At 50.6% G+C, this 25,178-nt stretch overlaps 1 protein-coding gene across 1 annotated transcript; it reads left to right on the forward strand.

Annotated features, from left to right (window-relative positions):
* Window positions 1-313: 313 nt before the first annotated feature.
* Window positions 314-21,177, forward strand: LOC144275207 (E3 ubiquitin-protein ligase TRIM39-like). The gene is made up of 6 exons (XM_077834377.1): window positions 314-739; window positions 10,055-10,150; window positions 11,732-11,962; window positions 12,856-12,878; window positions 12,967-13,070; window positions 20,618-21,177. Exons 1-6 carry the CDS (start codon window positions 314-316, stop codon window positions 21,175-21,177), a joined length of 1,440 nt encoding a protein of 479 aa, XP_077690503.1.
* Window positions 21,178-25,178: the final 4,001 nt, after the last annotated feature.

Genomic DNA, 25,178 nt, shown 5'->3' on the forward strand with positions numbered 1-25,178 from the left:
AAGCCCTGGCTGGGATGATTTAATTGGGGATTGGTCCTGCTTTGAGCAGGGGGTTGGACTAGATGACCTCCTGAGGTCCCTTCCAACCCTGATATTCTATGATTCTATGATAAGTGCTCTAAAATCCATATAAGGATCAATAACCTACAGAAGGTCAATAAACTTTTCTCATCTGTTCTCTACATCTCACCCCGTTTCACTTTCCCACCTACTCTGTGACACTCCCCCCTACCCTTCCCTCACCTCATTCTGTGCATGTGAAGAGCTGATCCAAGCAGTGAGGGGACCAGACATCAACAAGACACAGACAGCCATGGCCTCAGCACCTTCCATAGAGAAAGCGTTAGAAGAAGCCACTTGCTCCATCTGCCTGGAGTACCTGACAAAGCCGGTGACCACAGACTGTGGGCACAACTTCTGCCGAGACTGCATCATCCAGTACAGTGAGCATGGGGAGCTTCAATCAGGCACGAAGATCCCCTGTCCCCAGTGCCGAGTGCCGTTCCAGGAATGGAAACTCCAGCCCAACAGGCAGCTCGCCAATATTGTAAAGAACATCAAACTATTGGGGTTAAAGTCAGGAAATGTGCAAAAGGAGAATCTTTGTGAGAGACATGAGGAGAAGCTCCTACTCTTCTGTGAGGAGGACAGAGAAGCTATCTGTGTGGTTTGCAGGCAGTCCCAGACTCATCACACTCATGCTGTGATCTCCATACAGGAGGCTGCCCAGGATTACAAGGTGAGAATCACTGCTGTTCTTGGCGAAGGAATCCCTTAAAGACCCCATTGTGTTTCTCTCCAGAACCAGCTGCTGGGGGCTGAGTGGGGACTCTCATGGCTTAAGAGAGGTGGAGCCAGGCACTGCCAGGCTGGACAGTGAGGGGTCCGGCTGCCTCCCCCAACCCCCAGACAGGTAGTGAAGAGTGGAGCCAGCCATGTCCATCTCTCTGCCAGGCTGTGCCTCCAGTGCCAGGTGACCACAGCCAACTTAGAGAACCTGAGTGGGGAAAACCAGGGCTTGTGCCCTTCCCTCTTCAGTGTGTGGGTGAGGCCTGACGGGTTGGCTCAAACAGTGGGTTTAGGGCTTGTTGGCACCTTTGCAACATCAGGAAGCTGGCACCATGGATTCTGCATTACATGGATGTCTCCCAGGGAGGCTCAGGCATGTCCCAGTTCAGCTTTCCCCAGCCTAGGCAGGATGTGTATGTGGCTTGTGGAAATCCATGAAGTTGTTTGATTAGAGGCTAAATGGAGCAGAAGTGGAGCCTGTAGGGAACAGACAAAGGAAGGGGAGCCAATCAGTGTGGGAAATAGGTAACTTTGGCCCTGAGATTAGTGACTTCCCCCAAACATGGATCACCTGAGAGCTGAGACAATGGGAGAAGGGACATAGAGAAATGTTATGTTTGAACTAGTAGAGAAGGCAATAGACAGACATAGGGAGCTGACAAATAGCTTCTGCTTTGGTGGCTTTATTGTTCAGCTGCAAATCTGAAACTAACATGAAAGCGAAGCTTTGCACTGGAAAGGGTGGAGTGCTCAAACATTGAAAGGAACGGTACATCACATTCGTCCACCCTGCTGTAAAAAACTTTCCAGACACATATACACTATCAATTACATGGCTAACATGAAACACTGTATAACCTAAGTAACAATTGCAGGTGGACTACTGCATACTTTTAAATCTCAAGCGATCATGCTTCCGTTGAATAGCAACACTCTAACTAAACAATTTATAAGTTCAAGTACACAGCTCGTTATTGTATTCTCTTGTGATGGTGGTGTGGCAGTGTCCTGAACTACTGGAACAGTCAGTGGTAAGGAATCAACTGGATATGGTATGCAATCACCTGGATCTGGTACCAAAGTTTCTCTTAACAAGTCATTAAGACTAGGAGTTGTAATGGAAGAAGATTCAATCGAGCAACAGAAAGTCCTATTGGGACATCCTTGGACTTTGGTACTTGTTGAGGCTGCAACTGGTCCATATGTGATCTCCATAAAATACCATTGGCTAGTTTTACCAAAAACAATACAAGTCCTGTGCATTTTACACATTCTCCCGGCACCCATTCTCTCAACAACTGTAGTTGCGAGTCCACATTAAGTCTCGAACTTGAAAAGAATGATGATGCATCTCACATAATCAGTTTGCATAGATTGGGATTTGGCTACAAGTGCGGCAATATCAGGATGTAGCAGGTCCCAACAGGGACGCAAAGATTGCTTCAAGCAAAGAGTTTCCGTTGGCTCCTGGGTAGTAGTATGGGGTGTGTGCCTGTAGATGAGCAAGGAATTTTCCAGTCTCTGACTCAGAATAGATTTGTTGCTTTTAAGGGTTGCTTAAGTGTCTGTACAAAAAGAGTTCTGCTAGTAAGTTTGAAGCCGGATAGTATGAGCATATGTGCTGAATTCCATTTGAAGCTAGGAACCTCTGAAATTCTGCAGAACAGAATTGAGGTCCATTGTCACTCACTAACTGTAACAGTAAACCAAATTATCTGAACAAGGTGCAAAGATGTCCAATGATCTTAGCAGTAGTAGCAAAAGTCATGCTGAAAACTACTGGTCATTTCAAATGGCGTTGACTAAGACCAAAAACACGAATTCCCCTGACCCCACACAAGCATGTTGAGAGATACACCTCCAATACATCCACAGGGATGTAAAATCGTATCCCAGTGCCTAGATCTCTCTGACTATTAACAGACTGATGTGGGTGTTGACACTGGGGTTGGCTTCCACCTCACCTATCCGGTCATCCTGGGATGAGACTGGCTGGGGTTTGACAGCCTTCTTCGGAAGATGAGGAGGAGGCTGAAGAACCCCAAGGAGAACACCCTGATGAGCCCCCAGTCCCAATGACGATGCTGGGCCTCCCTGTGGAGAGTCCCATGATGACCCCCCTTTACAGATTTTTGTTGCAACCAGAGGGATGAGCCCACACTGAGCTGGGCCTACAAACAGGTAGGCCAGGTCAACCGAGCCATGACTGATCTCCTGAGGGCTGCACAATGGACCCAATTCAAGCTGACAGGCGATCACTTCTACCATGTTAATCAGAACTCCCAAACTCAGGAAGTCTGGACCCAGTTGGTTGTCCCCCACAATCATAAGAAGGCCATCTTGAAGCTTGCCCACGACATTTCCATGGCTGGCCACCTGGAACAAGAGAAAAATCTGGCCTGAGTTCTGTCATGCTTCTTCTGCCCTGGAGTCCATCAGGAGGTAAAGGTCTAGTTCACCTTATGCCCTGAGTGCCAACTAGCTGTCTCTGTCGGGGTGGCGAAAGCACCCTTGGTCCCCTTACCCATGGTCAGGGATCCCTTTGAGCAAATTGCGATGGACCTGTGGGTCCTCTCCTAAGAGTAATGCGGGGTTCCAGGATAGCCTCATACTGATGGATTATGCCACTCACTTCCCCGAGGCCATCCCACTATGGAACACTTCCATCGCAGCAGAACTGGTGAAGGTATTCTCTTGTGTGGGCCTTCCCCCTGAGATTCTCATGGATCAAGGGACCAACTTCACTTCCCGGCTGATCCATCAGGTGTGTACCTTGTTGTGACATGTATGACAGTTTCTGGGCTTAGCTGGGTATTACTGACACTTTGTGTCCCAGTTTGAATCCATCACAGCACCCCTCATGGCATTCTTAACCAAGGACCGCCCATGTCGGTACGCTGGTCAGCAGAATGTGAAGATATGTTCTGAGCCCTAAAGGAAAGCCTGTGTAGGGAACCCATGCTCTTCAGCCGCGATTTCAACTGTGAGTTCCTGGTCCAAATCGATGCTTCAGAGGTGGGGCTCAGGGCAGCCCTCTCCCAGGAGTTGGATAGAGAAGAGCATCCCACCCTCTATATCTGTGGGAAGCTCTCCCCGCCCCGAGAATGTAACTATTCAGTTATACAGAAGGAGGCCCTGGCTGTTAAATGGGCTATCTTCCCTTTCATACTGATCACCGACCACAAAGCCTTAAAATGGCTAAATACCACGAAAAGTACCAATGCCAAATTGATGAGATGGTATCGCATCCTCCAGCAATTTGCCTTTACTGTCTGACGCTCAGCAGGTAAGGATAACACTAACACAGATTTTCTGTCTGACCTGGGGTGAGTCAGGATGGCAGCCATGAAGACCAGGAGATGGACTTAAGGGGTGTGTGTGTGTAGTGAGGCGAAGTGGCCTCTCACTGAGCCAGAGGCAGAGGGACCACTCTCCAAACTCAGGTGGGCAGAGCCAGACCATGCTCACCCCTCCCACTGGAAGTCAGGGGGTGGAACAAGAAATATATAGGGCTGGTCGTGGAGCTCAGTTGGGCTGCAGCTGCTGAAGGAGACAGATGCCTCTTGAACTCTCCTGAGCTGGGAGACTTCAGCGGACCGCTGCTGAGCTGAGGAGTGACCAGAGCTTCTGGAGCCATGCACTGACCAAGGCATTGAAGAGTCGCTGGGACTGGCACTGGACTTCTACCCCAACAAACTGGAGGACCACCCGCGGATCCAAGTACACCCCACGGGGAGTGTAGGAAGTGGCCCAGAGGCAGCCGACCCCAGTCTGGCTGTACTGCTGCCGGAGACCTGCTCAGCGAGTTGCAGCTGGATTCCCTGCTGACCCAGTGGTGGAATACTCCACCACTGTTAGGGCCCTGGGTCGGGGCCTGATGGAGTCGGGTGGGCCTGGGCCCCGCTGCCACTTCACCCCTGAGGTGGCAGTCTCCCCTTGCTAGGCCAAGAGGCCTGCATTTGTTGGCCATCTGCTGGAGCTCGGATACCCAACCCTCTTGCCGTTCTACACAGAGCCACAGACTCCTTGCTGCCCCACCCTGACCGAGGGCTTGGGCTCATAACTGTTTGCTGCTCTGCCCTGACTGCAGGCCAGAGGCATAGACAGTTTCTTGACCCGCCCTACTTGGGGGTCTGGGACCCCGAGACTCATTTGTGGATCTGCCCAGACTGCAGGCCAGAGCCATCTAGTCTGTGTAGTGCTCTGCTAATTCCCTGATTGTGGGTGACGCTCAGTTATGTAGTGAGGCGGAGTGGCCTCCCACTGACCCAGAGGGAGAGGGACCCCTGCTAACCCACTACAGACTACCATATAGGTAGGTATGGAACAGCCAAATACCAAAGATAATGCTGAGAGCTCTTAGCTCTATTTGCACATAGCTCTTCTCAGAAGTGATGAGTGTTTGTGGTGCAAAGGTAATTGGTTTCTCTATACCATTAGGAAAAATGTTGGCGAGAACTGTGCCCACTCCATATGGTGAAGCATCACAAACCACTTGCAATGGAATCAAAACATCAACGTGCATTAGAACGTAAACTGACGTCAACAGTTTCTTTACTTCATTAAATGCATGCACACACTCTTAAAGATGCCAAAACTGTCACCAGATTAGGAAGAAATTTACTGCAGCAGTTAAGCAGTCCTAAGAATGAACATAACTGTGACATGTTCTCTGTCAGTGGTGCTTCAAGAACCATCTCCTCTTCTCTGGCGATTTCCTTAAGCCCAGGGCATCAATTACATATCCAAGGTATTCAGCTGAAGATTTGAAAAACTCACAATTGTCTTGAAAAATCCTTAGTCCATGGTCTTCCAAATGTGTCAAAGCAGAACCCAAATTTCACAGATAATTCTCTTGATCCTTTCGTGTAACAAAGATGTCATCCAAGTAACACTGAACTCCATTCAGTCCCTTCAGAATCTCATCCACGGCTTTCTAGAACAGGGCAGGTGCTGATGTGATACTAAAAGGCAACCTTTTATAACAAAAATAAGACTTTTTGTGTGTTGATTGAGCCAGCATCTTGCAAATATCTCACAATCTCCATTTGTAGGTATGCATTGAGCAAATCCAATTTACTGAAACACTGTCTACCACTAAAAGTATTTAATAAATCTTCAGTGTGAGGTAGTGGTTACTAATCTGCACATAAAACTGGATTAAGCATCACTTTGAAATCTCCACATATTAAGATGAGTCTTTCCTGATCACTGGTACAATGGGTGTAGACCACTCACTGTGTGAAACTGGTGACAGGATACCAATGTTCACTGAGCGGTCCAGACCAGCTTCCACCAGATGCTTCAGAGTATAAGGCACAGCTCTGGGCTTGCAATATTTTGGCTGGCTGTCAGTGATCTTCCCTGAGACGTTTATCTGTCTAAGTTCTTTCAAAAACTTTAGAATGTCTGTCCAGTATTTCCTGAAGATTTTGAGGTACTTCTGTGATCACTTTGATCTTGATCCAATTCATCTTGAGCTTCTCAAGTCAAGATCTTCCAAATAATGGTGGATACTTTCCTTCAATCACATAAAAAGGTAAAACAACTGATTGGCCATCTAGTTGAACTTTTACCTGGCATATCCCTTTTTTGGACTAATTTTTCCCCAGTATAAGTCTTTAAAGTGGACATTTCTTCCAGAGGAACTTGTGGCAATATCTAGTGATAGGCAGATACAGAAATCAATGAAACAGTATCAAGCTCCATTCTTGTGGGAACTCCTTCAGTCAGATGACATCCTTGACTCCAGCTTCTGATAAAACATGAAGTGCTAAATCTTGATTTAAAAAACCAAGGAGTACTTGTGGCACCTTAGAGACTAACAAATTTATTTGGGCATAAGCTTTCATGGGCTAAAACCCACTGCATCGGATGCATGCACGAAAGCTTATGCCCAAATAAATTTGTTAGTCTCTAAGGTGCCACAAGTACTCCTTGGTTTTTTTTGTTGTTGATACAGACTAACACGGCTACCACTCTGAACTCTTGATCAGTGTCCCTACAGCTCTTGTCTTTTTCCACATTATGAATTCCCAACTTCCATCATTTCTTAGGTTCAGTCTTCATAGGTGTCTTCTTGGATGTACAGTTACTATGTGTTGCTGGTCTCTGAACTGTGTGACAGGTCACAGCGATGTGTCCTCTCTTCTGGCAGTTCTAACAAATGACCTGGCATGCCCAGTAATCCTTCTCCGCATGTGTAGTTTGTGCACTATAGCCCCATGGAAATTCTTCATGTTCCCATGGTCCTCTGTCTCACTAATTCAGAATATGAACTCCTCAGTTCATACTAATGTCCAGAAAATCCTTCTTTGCAGTTTCCATGTCAACAGTCACCTCAACAGCCTTCTTGAATGTGAACGGTGACATAGTAACGTCTTCTGAACCTGGTCATTGCATAATTCAGAGATAAATTGGTCATACAAGGCATCACTTAATGTTTGTCTGAACTGACAGTGCTCTGACAACATCCTTAGAGAAGCAACAAACTGTGCTACTGATTTTCCAGTTCCCTGATCTTGCTGATGGAACTGAAATTGTTCTGCTATCACTGATGATGTAGGAGAAAAGTGTTCCCACATTGTGGCAGTAATTGTGGCATACTTGGCAGTTCTTGGCACAGTTGGAGACAATAAATCATGTGGCAGTCCATGTGGCTTCAGACCAGTCACTGTCAGCAAGATTGAAATTCGTTGTCTGTTGGGAAACTACAAATTACCCTGCAAGCTACAAATTGCTCAAAAAATTTGAGGCACACCACCTGTGATTTTAGTTTTCAACAAATTCATCATCATTGCCCACAAAAGGTGCCATTTCTCTGCTCCCCTGCTCTTCAAGCCTCCTGGATGACCTTTTCTGCCACAGAGAAATTCTTCCATTGTTACTGCACTGTCTGTGCTCGACACGCTCCCCCGCTGGTTGTGTGTCCACACTGCAAACTGCAGAATTCTGCCTTTGGCTGCGCTTGTGCTCTCTCTGCTAGCAATCGACCCTCATAGCAGGTGAAGGCTCCCCTTCCACTCTCCTATGTGGCAGAGTACTTGGGACCCCAACAAGGCTGGGGGGCTCAACCCACAACCTTGTTGTGGTCACTCAGGTCAGGGACTAGGGTGTCCCCACTCCGGGGTGCTCTCTCCACACTGGATGCTTCCCTGACCCACTGATCATTACATACAGTTCAAAGCAAATACAATTTATTAAACAGCAATCAATTTTAAAAAATAAGGAAAAAATGGGAAAGGCTAAAGGAAAAGACATGTCACCCCGCTCGGTGGCATAGGGACGTCACAACCAGCGTCTCTGGAATATCAGGGCTGTTCACAGTCTGTTCCTCACACATCCCAGGCCTCCTGCCCAGGCTCTGGCTGTGCTGCAGGACACTTGCTCTGGAGGTGGCCACACGCTCTAGGTGGCAGGACCCTTCTTCCCAGTGTCATCTGCCCCGTCGGGGTTACGATCCCCCCTCCAAGTCTGGCCTGCAAGGCCTCTTGGCTGGGGGCATCTCCCTGCACTGGGCCCGCTGCCCAGGGTTCCCCTTGCTCTCCCCAGCTGCTCACCACACCCGGCTCCGGACTCCTCCAGCCCCAGCTCCAGCTCCACCACTCTGCCTCAGCACTGCTGCTGCTGCTGCTCTGCCTCCAGTTCCCTGGGCTGCTTCTCTGGACCCCCTGGCTCTGGTTGCTGCAGCTCTCCCCCCAGGACAGGTCTACTCTGGGGGCTGCTTCTGTGACTCTGCTCCCAGCACCGACCTGCTTCCTGCGCTGCTTTTCTGGCTCCTCTGGATCTGGCCCAGCTCTGCTCCCCAGCTCAGCTCAAGCCCCTGCTTTCTCCTTAGCACAGCCCCACTCTGCCTGACCCAGGCAATTCCAGCTCACATGGAGGGCAGAACCCCTCTGGCCTCCTGACTCCCTGATTAGCCTGCCCACCCTGTCAATCAGGCTGACCTAGAGCATTGGCCTTTCCCCATTGTTCCTGGGGACTGTCAGTCTCAGGGTCCTGATTTCCCATCGACCCTTCCCCTTTCTTTCGGTACTGGGAGCTAGCAACTAAAACACCCCCACTGAGTTTTAGTAAGGGGACAATAGTCCCCTTACACTAAAAGCGAGCTGATGGAAAAACAGCTTCTGCCCTGGTGGTTTTATTGTCAGCTGAAAAACTGAAACTGTGCAAGTGAGGCTTTGCACTGGGGAGAGGGGAGTGCTCAAACATTTAAAGGGACAGCACACCACAAGAAGGGGCCAGATCCTTGGCCCAATGGTGACTGATTGGTAATGCCCATAAACATACATTCATCTCCCTTCTGAGGCCTCCCCTGCCCAGGTGAGCACTCGGTTCTGAAAGGCTGCAGCTTGGCTCAGTGTCCTCAAACTTCAGCTAAACGCCTCCGTTTCTGAGAAATCTTGGAGCAGAGCAGACAAGTGGGGAAGAGTCTCCCCCAGGATCAGTGTCTCAGCCAGACAGTGCCTCAGAACATGCCACTCTGACGCTGCTGCCTCTGCCCAGGTTATTCTCCTGGCTTTGCTATTGAAATGTGCATTTCTCACAGGGCTGGACTGAGGCACCCCAGCCGCAACATTCTGACAAGGGGCCCTGTCACGGCCCTGGCCCCATTAGCAGTGGTTGTGGAAGGGGCCACCCACACAAGGGCTGTCTGCTGCGGGTGGAGCCTGTGAACCTATTAGACAGGCAGGAGGAGAGGCTGGGGGCTCCCTCCCCTTGGGAATCCCAGGGGCTGGGGGTCCTTTTTCCCCACAGGATCAACAGCAAGAATCCTCTCCCTCCCATTGAGAGAGAGAGATACTCGAAAAGGGTCAGGGAGCCCCCCCCCCATCTATTAGCCAAGGTGTCTATGATTGGATGGGGGAGCTGAGTCATATGACCTACCCCCTGCTGCCACACAAAGCCCCTCTTTTTGCGGAGGGGTTGGCTGGCCCCAGAGCAGTGAGGCTTGGTGTCAATGTTCCATACACATAAATGGAGCCGTCCCCTCTCATGACACTGGGCTCAGGCTCTCTACAGACTCAGGCAAGAATCGCTGTATCTGTCACATTTGGGGCATGTTTTGAATATTTTCTTTGCAACCCAGAAGGTTTGAAACATTCTCTTTTTAATGAAAGCCAAAAGCCTGATTTTATCACATAACTCCAGTAGCTGGGGCCTAGACATGGGTTTGTAGTGCCCCTGTTTCATCTGGCCCTGCCTCCTGCAATCTCCACCCATCAGATGTGCAGATTAATGGCTATCACACATGGTGCCCCTGCAGGTGAAACTCCAGGAAGCCCTGGGCCCTCTGAGGCTGGAGCTGGAGGAGGCCCTGGAGCTGATATCTGAAGAGGAGGAGAAAACCACAGAGTGGCAGGTGGGTGTCTGGGTTTATCCTTCCCCGAGCCCTTCCCCCTGCAGTGTTCCCAGGGTGAGGGGCCAAAAAGCTATAGGCTGACATTACAATCTCCTCTGGCTGTTTGCTCCGAGATGGTGCCATGGTACCAGGAGCGGGAAATGTTTCTGGTGGGGATCACAGTGAAGCATACCAGGGGACAGTTCCTGTCCCATGGTCCGTGGCACAGATTCACCCCCGGGCTCTCTGGGGGCAAGAAGGAGATGACATACTCTTACAATGGGTGTGCAGTGTTTGCATGTGAGTCCATTGCCCCATCATACCCACAAACCACGCTGAGTAACTGCAGACGCAGACAGCCCTCAGGAGTGCCAGATCCTCAGAGGTGCTCTCTGCACATCCACACCCAGGGCACCGGGCTCAGTGTGGGCAGATGTTGCACTGGCCTTTAGGAGTTTGGCCCTAAGGGAGCAGAGCTCAGGGCAGCCCTGGGACTCACTCAGCTGAGCAGACAGAGACAGCCCTTCTTCTCTGCCATCCTCTGCAGCCATCATGGGGCCACTTGACTCATTAATCCTCAGCTGCTGCCTCCTACAATTATAACTACATGGCTGTGGGCAGCCAGCCGGCCTGCCAATATTCACAAAGCAGATACTGTAGTTGTAGAAGGTTGGCATTTGTGTAGAATATATATATTCTATTTGTTCACTCACCCCCACTTCTGGTATTCGTTCCATACACCCAACCCACACTCATTCCACACCCATTGTCACTACACCCCCCAACAACTGTTTTGTACACACACACACACCACAGAGTCACAGTCCTTATGCTGAGACACCTGCCAACTCTAAATGGAACACCCCAGTCTGCTGGGAAAGCCCTTCTGATTGGCTGATAGTGATGGGCAGCCAATCAGAGCTGTGACGTGTGCTGCTGGACAGCCTGGTCTCTCAGCCTGTGTAGCAGGTAGAGCTCCCTCTTCCTAGGTACATAAAGGGCTGCCCCATTTGCTGCCCCCTGTCTCCCCCCCCCATACAATTGCCTCTGTGTGCTGGTCCATTTCCCCCCCCCTTTGCCCCGCACCACTGCCTCCAGGCACTGACCGCTACCCTTCATGTATCACTGTCTTCAGGTACTGGCCCCTATTCTCCCCAGATCTGACCCCCTACTGAACCCCCAGATTCCCCTTACCACAGGAGTCTTCTGGGGCAGGACAGTGGTTTTAGGGAGTTGCCAGAAGCTCCAACTCAAGCATCAGTGTTCAAGGGGTCACTGCCTGCCCTAATCCAGTGAGAGCACTGGGATCTTCAGGACAAAGGACACAGTCTTCCCGCCCTGCTGCTCAGACCCCCCGTCCCACAGAGCAGGAGAGGCTGAAGGTGGGAAGGGGATACAGGAGCAATGGTTGGGGTGGGACCAAGTAACTTTTTGTAAGAAGGAGATTTTGCAATTCCATTACACTGAAAACCTTCCCATGTGCGTGATCCCTGCAGCTCATGACTCTAGCAGCCCTGCTCCCTAATCTGTGAGGCAGACTCGGCACGCCATGTGCCCAGTTCTGACTCTTGGACTTTGTTCCTTTTCCATTTTTTACTAAAGGAAAAAGTAGAGAATCGGAGACAGTTGATCATGTGTGAATTTAAGAAACTGCACCAGTTTCTGAGTGAGGAAGAGCAGCTGCTACTGCAGCAACTGGCGGAGGAGGAGATGGAGACTCTGCAGAGACTACAGGACAATATAACAAAGCTCTCAGAGCAGAGTGCCGCTTTGCAGCAGCTGATCACAGAAGTAGAAGAGAAATGCCAGCAACCGGCTGCTGAGCTGCTGAAGGTGGGACTGTTAACATTCTCCCCATCCACCCCTGCAGCATTAAACTCTCCAGTCAGTGACTAGATCCCAGGAATTAGTGACAAATCCTATTTCCAGTGCCTGGTCTGACAGTTTCCCAACACAAACAGAGGCCCAGGCATGAGGCCCTGTCAGCGTTGACACGCATAGTTGTGTTAGAGGGAAAGAGAGATGCAACGGGGGCTTTGCCAGTCAAAGGGATGGAACGGAAGGAGCAGGGGGCTGATGTGGTTCCTTCTGTGACTGCTGGATCTTGACCCAATGTGGCTGATGAGCAGAGATTCTGAGCCATGTGGGGAGGAGGGCTGGGGGGGGGGGGCAGAAGGGGGAGCCACAACCCAGAGTGAGCTCTCAAATTAGTGAAATGAAAGGGTCGAGATTCCATCAATGGGTGCCAGCCTGAGACACCTGGGTCCTGATACTGGGAAGAGCTGAGCACTCACACGCCAGCTGAAGCGATGAGAGCTGCAGCTGCTCAGGGTGAGGATCTGTTCACTGTCTCCTTAGATTTGCAGCAGGAAGCTGGACAGGAGGGAGACTGGAGACAGTTTGGGTGGAAGCTCTACAGGGAAGTGGAAGGACAGACAGAGGCACGTTAGGGATGTTGCTGCTTTTGTTCCAACAAAGCTGCTTGTTCAGTGTTCACAAAACATCACATTCTTCGCCATTGTCACATGACACCCAGCTCCTTTGAGAATCAGAACAAGGGTAGACTGGGCACCTGAAATCAGCGATCACTGCTGAATATCCTACACAAAAGAGTCTGGCCCTGATGTGTTAAATGTTGTGAATTAATTCTGATCAAGTGTGGAAAGTCACTCAGGATTTTTGCATGTGGTGTTAACCCAGCTCTCTGACTCTCTGTCTCCTTTCAGGATGTGAAAAGCACATTGATCAGGTGTGTTCCCATTTCCATTTCTCCTTCTATTCCTGTGAGCAATGTGTGCGCAGAGCAGCCAAGTGATGATGAGACGTTTTCTTCACAGGAGTGAGAATGTGACACTCCAGGATCCAGAAGCTGTTTCTCCTGCCCTGAAGAATGTGTATAAAATCTGCCTTGACATGAAGGAAATGCTGGAGAGATTCACTGGTCAGTGAAAGTTACTGTCCTGGGTTTCCTTTACATGTGGGTGGGGAGGAGAATTGACACAGGCAATGTGTGAGTCTTCTATTTGGGGTGGCTTACACACAAGCACTAGAAACTTCCTAGAAGTGGGGGCAACAGTGCCCAGACTGCGGCCCTACCCCACCAAGGCTCCACCGCCCACCCCCTCTTCTGAGCCTCCCTGTTTGCCCCTCTCTGCCCCCTCTCCCGAGCGCCCCCTGCTCGTCCCTCTCCCGAGTGCCGCCTACTTGCTCCTCTCCCGAGCACCTCACACTCCCCATGCCCCAGGGTCCCCATCTGCAATGGGTAAGGCCCCTCGCTGTCATGCAGCCCTTAGGGGCTGGGCAGTAAGAGTCATTATTGATATAGTGCCCACGAGTGAGCCAGGTACTGCAGAGACAGAACAAGGGGCTGCCGGCCCTGGATGGGCTCCTAGTCTGAATGCAGACAAGGCTCAGCATGGGGAGCAGCAAACGCTAGGGGGAGCTGGTGTGAGGGTCCCAGTGTGGGGCCACCCAGTCCCTGGGCCTGTCCTTTGCCTTTCTGGGTCTGACAGAGAGTACTGTAGTGACAGTGTTGGCTCCATACTGGGCCCTGCATCACCCTCAGTTCAGCATCCAGCCAGCAGGGGACTCTGTACCCCCAGGGCATGGTGCAGGGCAGATGCAGCCTGAGATCGGGGGGAGCTGGAGGCTGCTGGGGAGCAGGAGCAGCCTGAGAGCTGGAACAGGGACTCTGGGAACCAGGCGGGAGGCACAGCACCCTGTGCTCAGTGTTCACTCCAGGTTCTCACTCAGTGACACAGGCTCTGCTGGGGTCAGACACTGTAGTGAGGGGCCCACACAGACAGACTGCAGAGAGTGAGGCTCTGTCTGCATGGGGAAGTGGTAACAGTTCAGTTAAACAGGGGCCACTTTTGCACTCGTTATGGGGTAGGACCATGAACCACGCCCCCCAAGCTGGCTCCTGGTGACCCTGCAACAAGTGCCTTCCCTCAGCTTCCCCTCTTCAGCGCTCCTTAAATTACAATCCAAAAGGTCTGAGACAAAAATCCCCTGCTGGCATCTACTTTGAGTCCAAATAAACATCAAAATAAGATAATTTCTTTGCTCGGTTTCAGCCCCAACTCTTACTCTTTGCTCGGTTTCAGCCCCAACTCTTACTCTTTGCTCGGTTTCAGCCCCGGCTCTTACTCTAACTCCTCCCTCTCCTTGAGTCAGGAGTCCTCAGCCCTCCTTCCTGGATCTGGGGTCAGGTCAGACTGTATCTTTGTTCTCTACAGCTCTCACCTACAGTTGCTTTCTCCAGCCAGATGCAGTCACCGAGGCTTCTGCCCTGCTGCTGCCATGGGTGTCACATCTAGGGCCTTGTCTACACTATCCCAATAAGTCGACCCAAGTTACACTGCTCCAGTTAAGTGAATAACGTAACTGGAGTCGACATAGCTTAGGTCGACTTACCACGGTGTCTTCACTGCACTGTGGCATCCCGTCGACTTCCCTTACTCTTCTCCGAGAAGTGGAGTACCGGAGTCTATGGAGAGCACTCCGCCACAAAGTTAAACCCAATGAGTCACGTCCGCATGACACTGAGACAGTCACACAGGGGTTTGCTCCGGGATCACTACAGCAGTGTTCAAAGTGATTTCAATTAACCCTGTGATGCTTCCTCCTGTGGCCAAGCCCTGGGGCCCCATGAGTGGAGCAGGCTCTGTGGGGACCGAAACCTCATAAGCCTGCTTGTCTGCAGCATGGAAATCTGGCCTGTCCCATCCCTCAGGCCCACATATTCATGCTTCCAGCAGTGCAGAGACGTCACAGCCACCATGTGGGTCAGACTGGACTGGAGCAAGACTGACCACTGTGACGTCCTGCACCGAGATCACAGACATAACAGTCCCAGCAGTGCACACAGCTCCCAGTGCTCCTGCCCCATCATTGATGGCTCTGACAGCTCAGGGCACTAGCTCTGTCACCTGTTTAGCTGGCTGCATCCAGGCCGGAGAGCAGCATGGGTGGGTCACAGGTCCCCTCTCCTCCCAGGGTGGGAGGGGGGTGAGTACCAGCCCTGGCCCCTGATCCCCAGGGAACATCTGTGTATTTGCCAGGTGCGCAGACCTCTCTGGGTGGAGACACTTTCACACTGGCTCAGCAATCAGTGCTGGGAGACCCCACTGACCAAGAGGCCGAGGGCTCTCACTCCCCTGCCCTGGGGAGTGAAGGGAGGGACTCTGGGGCTGCTGTTCTTCATCCCAGAAATGGGGGGAAGGGGACGTGGACACAGACAATAACCCTGCATGTGCTGTGAGGGGCAGACCCAGCTCTCCCAGTGTGTGCAGCCTGTCAGCACCACAGGGGCACAGTGAGCTGGGCCAGGAGCACAAATGCTGTCAGAGCTCAGGGTCTCAGAGAAACCTCTTTCCGTCGGGGCCTGCGGAGCCTGTAAACTCTGAGGGGAGTGTCTGGGCAGCCCCATCCTGGAGCAGCTGTTTGAGGAGTACACGAGCCCTGCAGACTCACCGGGCAGCATGTCAGTGCCACAACCCAGAGATCTCCATGGAGAGGACTCACACACTCTGCTGGTAAAGCTGGGGAGTCTAGATCCCAAGGGAGGAGCAAGGGTTTTTTGATTGTGGTTGTGACTTCAGAGCTATGAAGATGCTTCCCATATTAACTCTGATCTTGACCCCCTCTGACTGTGAAATTAAACTGCTTCCCACCTGCAATTTTTCCTTAGTGCGCTCCAGCCTGGGAAGAAAACTTTGGACATTGCAGGCCAATCTGGCCGGGCACAGGGAGAAAATAGAGTGTTTGGCTTTGTGAAATGTCTTGTATTTTAAACCCAAAGGCCCGGATCCCCAAAGAGACACAGGTGTTGTGATGCTGAGCACTTCCAGTGCCTAATTTTTAATCACAGGAACAACACTGCATCTCACAAAGCCTTAGTTAGGTGCGCAGGCTCCCTGTAGAACAAATGGTAAGAGACTGGCGTCTCAGGCTGATTCACAAATGCCAGCACACTAGGCTAGTTATTACATTAGCTAACCAATGAGAGATACTGATGACAAGGGGGTCTGCTAAGACCTGTCACTCTCACAGAGACGGGTATCTACCTCTGCTTAGTCAGCCACAAAAGGGAACACCTCGACTGGAGTCAGGCGGCTTAGGCACCTACACCACTTCTTGTGGGAATGAATTGGATGCCTTCTTCACGCCGCATAAAACAGCCAGAAGAGCTTCAATTGGTGCTGCCTCCCTTATAACTTTTAGCCCTGTGCTTAAAGCACTTACCTGGGATGTGGGTGATCCTGGTTCAGTTCCCCCATCTGCTTGGGGGGAGATAAGGATTTGAACAGGGATCACCTACCTCTCAGGTGAGTTACCTTAACCCTCTGGGTATGAGAGAGGCTGTTTTGGGCCTTCCTCACTCTCCCTTGTTGAAGCTGTTGCACTGTGGATTAAATAATTAAAGGTCATTGGACCAGAGAGTGAATTTGAGAATGAATCTACAGCTTGGTGGTTTGGGCACCCATCTGTGAGGTAGGAAAGCAAGGAGCTAGTGCCCCTGCTCCAATGACTCTTTAATTATTTATCCACCTTGGAACATCGTCAACAGGAGAGACTGAGGCACGCCCCTCATCAGCATAGCCCAGTGAGTAGAGCACTGTCCTAAGCCCTATTCAGATCCCTTCTCACCCTCTGGCAGAGGTGGAGGTTAAACCAAGAGTCCCCCACGTCCTACCCACTAGGCTAAAATTTATGAGGCAAGCCCTTCCCCACCGGCTGTTCTCTGTGACCTCGCCTGAGGGACCCGATCTGATAGACAGCCCCTGAGCACACCTACCAAACTGGGCCTGGCACACGAGTGAGGTAGCTGAAAATGTGTCTTCTCCAGTCCGTTGATCATGGTGGGGCTCAGGCAGGGGATAGGCGTCCACATGCCTAGAAGGAGCTAGCTGTGTGCATGGTGAGATGGGAGAAACACAGGCACTGCGGGAACTTTTACTGCACAACCTTAGGCTCTGAGTGAGTTTCAGTGCCAACAGGGTCAGCAGGAGTTTCAGAATAATAGAATAGACTAATAGAATCATAGGGCTGGAAGGGACTTCGAGAGGTCATCTAGCCCAGTCCCCTGCACTCATGGCAGGACTCAGTATTATCTGGAACAACCCTGACAGGTGTTTGTCCAACCTGCTCTTAATCTCCAGTGATGGAGATGCTACAACCTCCCTAGGCAAGGGGTTCCAGTGCTGAACCACCCTGAGAGTCAGGAAGTTTTTCCTAATGTCCAACCTAAACCGACCTTGTTGCAATTTAAACCCATTGCTTCTTGTCCTATCCTCAGAGGTTAAGAACAACAGTTTTCTCCCGCTTCCTTGTAACAACCTTTTATGTACAGTACATGAAAACTGTTATCATCTCCCTTGTCAGTCTTCTCTTTTCCAGACTAAACAAACCCAGTTTTTTCAATCTTCCCTCATAGGTCATGTTTTCTAGACCTTTAATCGTTTTTGTTGCTTTTCTCTGGACTTTTTCCAATTTGTCCACATCTTTCCTGAAGTGTGGTGTGCAGAACTGGATATGATACTCCAGTTGAGGCCTAATCAGCATGGAGTAGAGCAGAAGAATTTCTTCTTAAGTCTTGCTTACAACACTCATGATAATGTATTCCAGAATGATGTTTCCTTTTTCTGCAACAGTGTTACTCTGTTATCTCATGTTTCAGACTAGCAGCCGTGTTAGTCTGTATTCGCATATAACCCTTCTGCCCGTCAGAGTTGGCAGTAACAAGGGCCGGGTTCAATATCTAGGGGATCCATTCCAATAACACAATGCAAACCGGCTCGAGCCCCCACCCAGTGACCTGGGACAAATATATACCACCCCCGCTGGGCGCCTCCAAGAGGCAATACTTCCCCTCTCGCAAGCACATAGTCTGAGTGTAGCAAAAGCCTTTTAATAACAGAGAGAAACAATGTGGCATTATGTTGGGGAAACACCACCAACAGGATTCATAACACAACCCATGAGCAAAAAAAACCCACCCCAAGCAAATTGGGGCATGCCCTTTTCCCTTTGGTTCTTGAGTCCAGCAACCCCAAATCACCCAAGCTCCCAAAAGTCCAATGCCCCAAAAGTCTCTGTCCCTGGTCAGGGCAGCCCCAGAGTTCGAAAGTTTATCTGCGGAGCTTTACCTCCCAACCTGGGTGGAGATGGGACGGGGGTAAGAGGCACCTTACATGATCTGAAGCTGACCGCCCCACAGCTCCATAGCTGCGCTCCGCTCCGCCAGCCGCCCCACGAACTCCTTTGCTCAGCTCCGCTCCACGGCCCACAAGCAGCTCCTGCCATCCACAAACTGCTCCGCGTCGAACTGCTTCACCAGCCTGTCCACAAGGCACTCCAACCGTCCCGCAAACTGCTCCACAATATATCTTCAGGCTCCCCCACTACTTAACACAACACTCAGTGATTTCAGCTCTTAGGTGAATTCAGCTTGTAGTAGACACTGGGGATCCCACAGCAGCCAAAGTGACCATTTGGGCAGCTACGGTCTCATTCTAGGCGGGGTGGGTGTGCCTATGCAAATGAGATCGGCCCCTGAAGTTCTTTTCCACAAGTTGCCACACCTCACCACCAGATGTCAGGGTGGAGCTCATCCTGACACTGCTTACATGCAAAAAGAAAAGGAGTACTAGTGGCACCTTAGAGTCTAACCAATTTATTTGAGCATAAGCTTTCGTGAGCTACAGCTCACTTCATAGGATGTATTCCGATGAAGTGAGCTGTAGCTCACGAAAGTTTATGCTCAAATAAATTGGTTAGTCTCTAAGGTGCCACTAGTACTCCTTTTCTTTTTCTGGTACTCATATTTAGTTTGTGATCTACTATGACCCCCAGATCCCTTTCTGCAGTACTCCTTCCTAGGCAGTCATTTCCCATTTTGTATGTATGCAACTGATTGTTCCTTCCTAAGTGGAGTAGTTTGTATTTTTCCTTATTGAATTTCATCCTGTTTACTTCAGACCATTTCTCCAATTTGTCCAGATCATTTTGAATTATAATCCTATTCTCCAAAGCACTTGCAACCCCTCCCATCTTTGTATCATCCGCAAACTTTATAAGTGTGCTCTCTATGCCGTTATCTAAATCATTGATGAAGATATTGAACAGAACCAGACCCAGAACTGATCCCTGCGGGACCCCACTCATTATGCCCTTCCAGCATGACTGTGAACCAACAATAACTACTTTTTGGGAATTGTTTTTCAACCAGTTACACACCCAACTTATAGTAACTCCATCTAGGTTGTATTTCCCTAGTTTGTTTATGAGAAGGTTGTGCAAGACAGTTTCAAAACCCTAACTAAAGTCAAGATATACCACATCTACCGCTTCCCCCCATCCAAAGGCATGTTACTGTGTCAAAGAAAGCTATCCGGTTGGTTTAAAACGATTTGTTCTTGACAAATCCATGCTGACTGTTACTTATCACCTAATTATCTTCTAGATGTTTGCAAATTGATTGTTTAATTATTTGTTCCATCATGCATCCCATGAAGTGAACTGTAGCTCACGAAACCTTATGCTCAAATAAATTTGTTAGTCTCTCAGATGCCACAAGTACTCCTTTTCTTTTTGCGGATACAGACTAACACGGCTGCTACTCTGAAAGCTAAATGGTCTGTAATTCCCCAGATCCTCAGACAGGATGAGGATTGACACTATATTTGCCCTTTTCCAGTCTTCTGGAATCTCTTCTGTCTTCCATGACTTTTCAAAGATCACATCATAGTGGAGCTGAAACCAGGGACTTAGGCCTAAGCTCTTTTTGTGCAGTCACTGGGATCTGTGCTCCTCAGTCACTCAGACATAAGGAAAGATCCACCTCTGTCTGTGTAGTGCCTGGCACAACAGGGAACTAGCCTGAGTGGCCTCTAGACCCCACTGCAATGTCCTCCATGTCCCCCTGGCACCCACCCCTCTCTGCAACTCCCACAGCACCTACCCCTCCAGGTCCCTTGCTGCTGCCCCAAATTCCTACCTCCTGCCCCACCCTTGACCACCTTCCCTCTGCCCCCTGGCACCTGTCTTTCCTCTTCCCTCACCACCACCACCCTTGTTCCTGCAGCCTGCCCTTCCCCCCCTGCCTCCCTGACATCTGTCCCCTTCCTCTGCCAGCCTTTATCCCTCTCTTCTCTGCAACCCCCACTACTCCCCTCCTATTCTTTCTGATTCCTTGATGCCTGCCCCGTCCCTCCCACTACTCCATGGAGATCTCCCCCTTCCCTTCCCATCCGCTCCCCTTCCCTGGTGCTTGTTCCTCCCCTCTCCTATGTCCCTCACAAGCACCTGCCCCTCTTTCCATCTCCTCTCCTTCCCCTGCCCCCTTGGCCTTAGATGGGGTCCTGACTCCCCTTAAATGGCCAGCAACCTTGTGTCACAGCAATTAATGGGGACACAGGTTAATTTCCCTTTGATCCCAGTGACCAGCCCCTGCCTCCAGCACTGACTCTGTGACTCTCTCCCCAGTGGATGTGACTCTGGATCCAGACACGGCTCATCCCAGCCTCATCCTGTCTGAGGATCAGAAAACTGTGACATACGAAGACAAACAACAGGATCTGCCTGACAATATTAAGAGATTTGATACTTATCCCATTGTCCTGGGCTTTAACAAATTGACAGGAGGGAGGCATTACTGGGAGGTGGAGGTGGGAGACAAAACAAACTGGACTCTGGGGGTTTGTACAGAATCTGTGACAAGGAAGGGGAAGATTTACCTATCACCTGAGAATGGATTCTGGACAGTGTGTCTGAGATATAAGGAATACAAGGCCCTCACCTCCCATTTAACTCCACTGTCCATGAGCGTCAGGCCCAGCCGGGTAGGGATTTTCCTGGACTATGAGGCAGGAGAGGTCTCATTTTACAATGTGACTGACAAGTCCCATCTCTTCACTTTCACTGACACTTTCTCCGGAACGCTCCACCCTTATTTTTATACTGGTTACAAAGAGGGATTTAGAAACACATCTCCCTTGATAATCTGCCCAGTCCCAGCTCAGGCTGGAGGGAATCTCTGTTCCTGACAGTGACACCCATGGAGAAGCCTCTCCCCTCCCAGCGCTGACCAGCCCCCAGGTGTGTTCCTATAAGGATGGCCTGGGGAATCATCTGCCTGCCACCGCCTCCCCCTCAGTTCCCAGCACCAAGCCTGTGAGCTAGGGGAGAGGAGAGGGGCAGAGGGGGGATGTAGGCTGCTGGGTTGTGGGCATGCAGAGGCAGAGATGTGTGTAGACACAATGTCAGGGGTGGCTGCTGTTGCTGATGTAAGGGGGACTGTTGTCCCCTTACTGAAACTCAATGAGGATTTTTGGTTGGCCCTCTCCCAGTAACAAAAGAAAGGGGAATTGCAGATGAGAAACCAAGACCTTGGACTGACAGTCCCCAGGGCCAATGGGGAGAGGCAAATGCTCCAGATCAGCCTGATTGACAAAGCAGGCAGGCCAATGAGGGAGTAAGGAGAGCGGGGTCCCATCCTCTGTCTGCCCAGAGGGGCCGAGCTAGAGCCACAACAGCCAGACCGAGAGAAGCAGCCCAGGGTTCAGCGCTGTGCTGGGAGCAGAGCCACGGCAGCCAGAGCCAGAGGAGCAGCCTAGAGATCTGCACCAGAGGCAGAACAGCAGCTGCGCTGAGGCAGAGTGAAGCTGGGGCTGGGGCTGGGGATGAGGCAGAGTGAAGCTGGGGCTGGGGCTGGAGCAGTCCGGAGAGCAGCTGGGGAGAGCGAGGAGGACCCTGGGCAGCGGGCCCTGTGCAGTAAGACCCCACCAGCCAAAAGGCATTGCAGGCCAGAGTTGGCAGCAAACCATAACCCTGATGTGGGGGCCGATGCTGGGGAGATGGGTCCTGCCACCTTCTCCCCAGCATCGGTCACCGCCAGAGCAAGTGTCCGACCCGCAGCATCCCTGCAGCACAGCCAGGGCCTGGGCAGGAGGCCTGGGACGTGTGAGGAACAGACTGTGAACTGCCCTTAAATTCCAGAGACACTGGTTGTGACGTCCCCGTGCCACAGAGTGGGGTTACTTGTTTCCTTTAACCTTTTCCATTTTTTCCTTATGTGACATTATTGACATAAACTATGACCACATAGATCATTGTTGCAACCACTATTATATATTTGCAGCAAATATTGTACAAAGGTTGTTGTGTGAGATGTCTATGAAAAAGTTATGATTTTCTGGTTATGGTTATGCTGTCTGTATGTGTGTAGCATTTTTGTAGTTGAAGTTATGAATATTGGCTATGTACTTGTATCTCAGTGTGTTTTGATTCTAAGTAGCCTTAGTGAAGCTTTTGGTCAGCTTCTTGAGAAAGGACTGTTCTCAGTAAGTGCCCAATCAAGAAACACGTAACTGACAATGACTCTGGGAGATGCCAGTCCAGATCTGAGCTTTCCTGGGAACATTCAAACTAACACGTAAACAATGGCGTTGGCCTGCAAACTGAGTCATGCATGGACATGTGACTTGCCCATGTGACTCCAGACTCCATCTTGCTGCTGTCATTTTCCGCAGTAAGAACAAAAGGGGTCCTTCCACAGGCAGAGAATATAAAAGGCCCTGAAAACCCCTCCATTTTGTCTTCAGTCTTGCTTCTGACCTCTGGAGGAACTTTGCTACACTGAAGCTCTGAACAAAGAACTGTATGATCCATCCCAGATGTGGATGTACTCAGAGACTTAATTTAAACCTGCAGTTTATTCCATCACTGCTACAAGCCTGAACCAGGAGCTTTGCCATTACTGTATGTAACTGATTCCATTTAACCAATTTTAGCTCTCATATATATTTCTTTCTTTTATGAATAAACCTTTAGATTTTAGATTCTAAAGGATTGGCAACAGCATGATTTGTGGGTAAGATCTAACTTGTATATTGACCTGGGTCTGGGGCTTGGTCCTTTGCGATCGAGAGAACCTTTTTTCTTTTATTGGGGTATTGGTTTTCATAACTATTCGTCCCCATAATGAGTGGCACTGGTAGTGATACTGGGAAACTGGAGTGTCTAAGGGAATTGCTTGTATGACTTATGGTTAGCCAGTGGGGTGAAACCAAAGTCCTCTTTGTCTGGCTGGTTTGGTGTGCCTTAGAAGTGGAGAAACCCCAACCTTGGGCTGTAATTCCCCTGCTTGAAGCAATTTGTCCTGAATTGATAATCTCAGAAGTGTCACACCAAAGGCAGCATCTTTACACCTTATATTTTTTAATTTGTTGCTGTTCAGTAAATTGTATTTGCTATGAAATGTATATAATGATCAGTGGGTCAGGGAAGTGTCCAGAGTGGAGAGAATACCTCAGAGTGGGGACACTCTAGCCTTTGTCCTAAGTGACAATGGCAAGATTGTGGGTCAAGCCCCCCAAGAATCCTTGACCCAGTGATGTTGGGGGTTATGAGGACTCTGCCACACAGGAGAGTGGAAGAGGAGCCCTTGAGGTTAGGCAGGCTTCTGTGTAAAGGGACTAGGAGTGAGGACTCAGATCCTTTCTCAAGTCAATTCCATTGGGGTAGAGTATAAGCCAGGAAAGTTCCCCACAATAGTGGGACCATTCCCCCGCTTACACTAGGGTGGAGTGGGATGGGGGGCTGCAGCAGTAGGAAGTGACGAGCCCAGATCACAAGAGGAAGACTTGGGGGAGGGGTATATAATGGAGGGGGGGAAGGCCACAAGTAGGAAGAGCACCTTGCAGAAATGAAAGAGAAGAGACCCCAGTATATGGAGGTGGAGCTCTGAGAAGTGGATGGGGAGATCCCAGGGAAGGGTTGAGTGGGCAGAAGGGAGGGATCCAGGAACAGAGAAAGCTGAAGTCAGGGAAGGGAGGAATGGTGTTAGGAGAGGTGTGAACAGTGGTAGGCAATGTGTCCATTCACAGACCCAAGTGTCCATGGTAAAAATTTTGAGGTCCGTGATAATTTTTCAAAAAACGTTAAATGACTGAACGACATAACCCCCCCTCCCCAAGTGTCCATCACTAAGTACAGTAATTTTGCAAAGAGTCCATCGCATAACATGGTGGTGCCGATCCCTGGGTGTGGGTGCCCCCTGCACTCTCTGTTTTTGGGGAGCCACTGAGCACATGTGGCTCTCAGAATCCTCAGTACAGACTGAACTGATCAAGGTCCCATCTGTGCCCTTAGCTGCACTGCCTCACAGGGCATCTGTGGGACTCTGCAAGACTTGAGGGGAAGGGGAACGTTTATCAGAACTTTATTCTACTGCAAACCATGCCACGGTGTTAGCTGTGCTGGGGCGGTTCTGTTCAGTAACCGGATACCTGGGCAGGCAGTTTGATTTTGTATACAGGCCCACAGTGGGAGAGTGGGGGTGAGTGTGGAGTTGGATAGAAAATAGATCCTGGGAGTGATGGTGAAAAAGTAGCACTCATTGAACGTCTTCAGGGAACCCGGGAACTTGGGTTCACTGATTGTTACACCAACTGGCCCAGAAAGCCTGCTGCTGTGTACCCCGAGGAGCCGGAAGAGGCCTGAAGGCCACAGGTACCAACCCCCGGGGAAGCAGGAAGTAGCCCAGGGGCAGCCCCAGGGGCTGTGGCTCAGTCGGCGTGTTGCGGCTGGATCCCCACCGACTCAGGGGCAGCCGATCCTGCCCCTGCCAGGGCCCTGGGGTGGGACATGGTGGAGCAGGGTGGGGCCACGTCCCCCTGCCACCCCACCCTGGGTGGCTAACTCCCTACACTTTTCTGAGAAGCTCCTACTCTGGAGAAGGAGCATCCTTTACCAGTCACCTTTGCAGACTGTTTGTTTGCTGGCCGCCTGAGACTCCTCAAACCCAGGCCCCAGCCCACCTGCAGACTGTTTGTTTGCTGGCTGCCTGAGCCCCACCCAGGCTAAAGCCAGCCCTGAGATTGTTTGTTGCTGGCTGCCTGAGCCTCCTCAAGCCCGGGGCCCAGTTCAGTTATAGACCCTGTTTAAGGGCTGGCAGCTTGAGCCTCCCAAGCCCAGGCTAAAGCTGGCCTGTGACTGTTGGTCGCTCAGCCCTATTGTGGGCTCTTGACTGTGCTGCGGACTCTGG

Source organism: Eretmochelys imbricata, chromosome 14 (assembly GCF_965152235.1).
Source record: "Eretmochelys imbricata isolate rEreImb1 chromosome 14, rEreImb1.hap1, whole genome shotgun sequence".
NCBI classification, from domain to species: Eukaryota; Metazoa; Chordata; order Testudines; family Cheloniidae; genus Eretmochelys; species Eretmochelys imbricata.

Bases quoted from the DNA above. Each gene is read 5' to 3' on its own strand.
- LOC144275207 (XM_077834377.1), top strand. From the start codon at position 314: ATGGCCTCAGCACCTTCCATAGAGAAAGCGTTAGAAGAAGCCACTTGC. The intron at 740-10,054 runs GTGAGAATCACT...GTGCCCCTGCAG, and splicing joins AGGCTGCCCAGGATTACAAG to GTGAAACTCCAGGAAGCCCT. The intron at 11,963-12,855 runs GTGGGACTGTTA...GTCTCCTTTCAG, and splicing joins CGGCTGCTGAGCTGCTGAAG to GATGTGAAAAGCACATTGAT.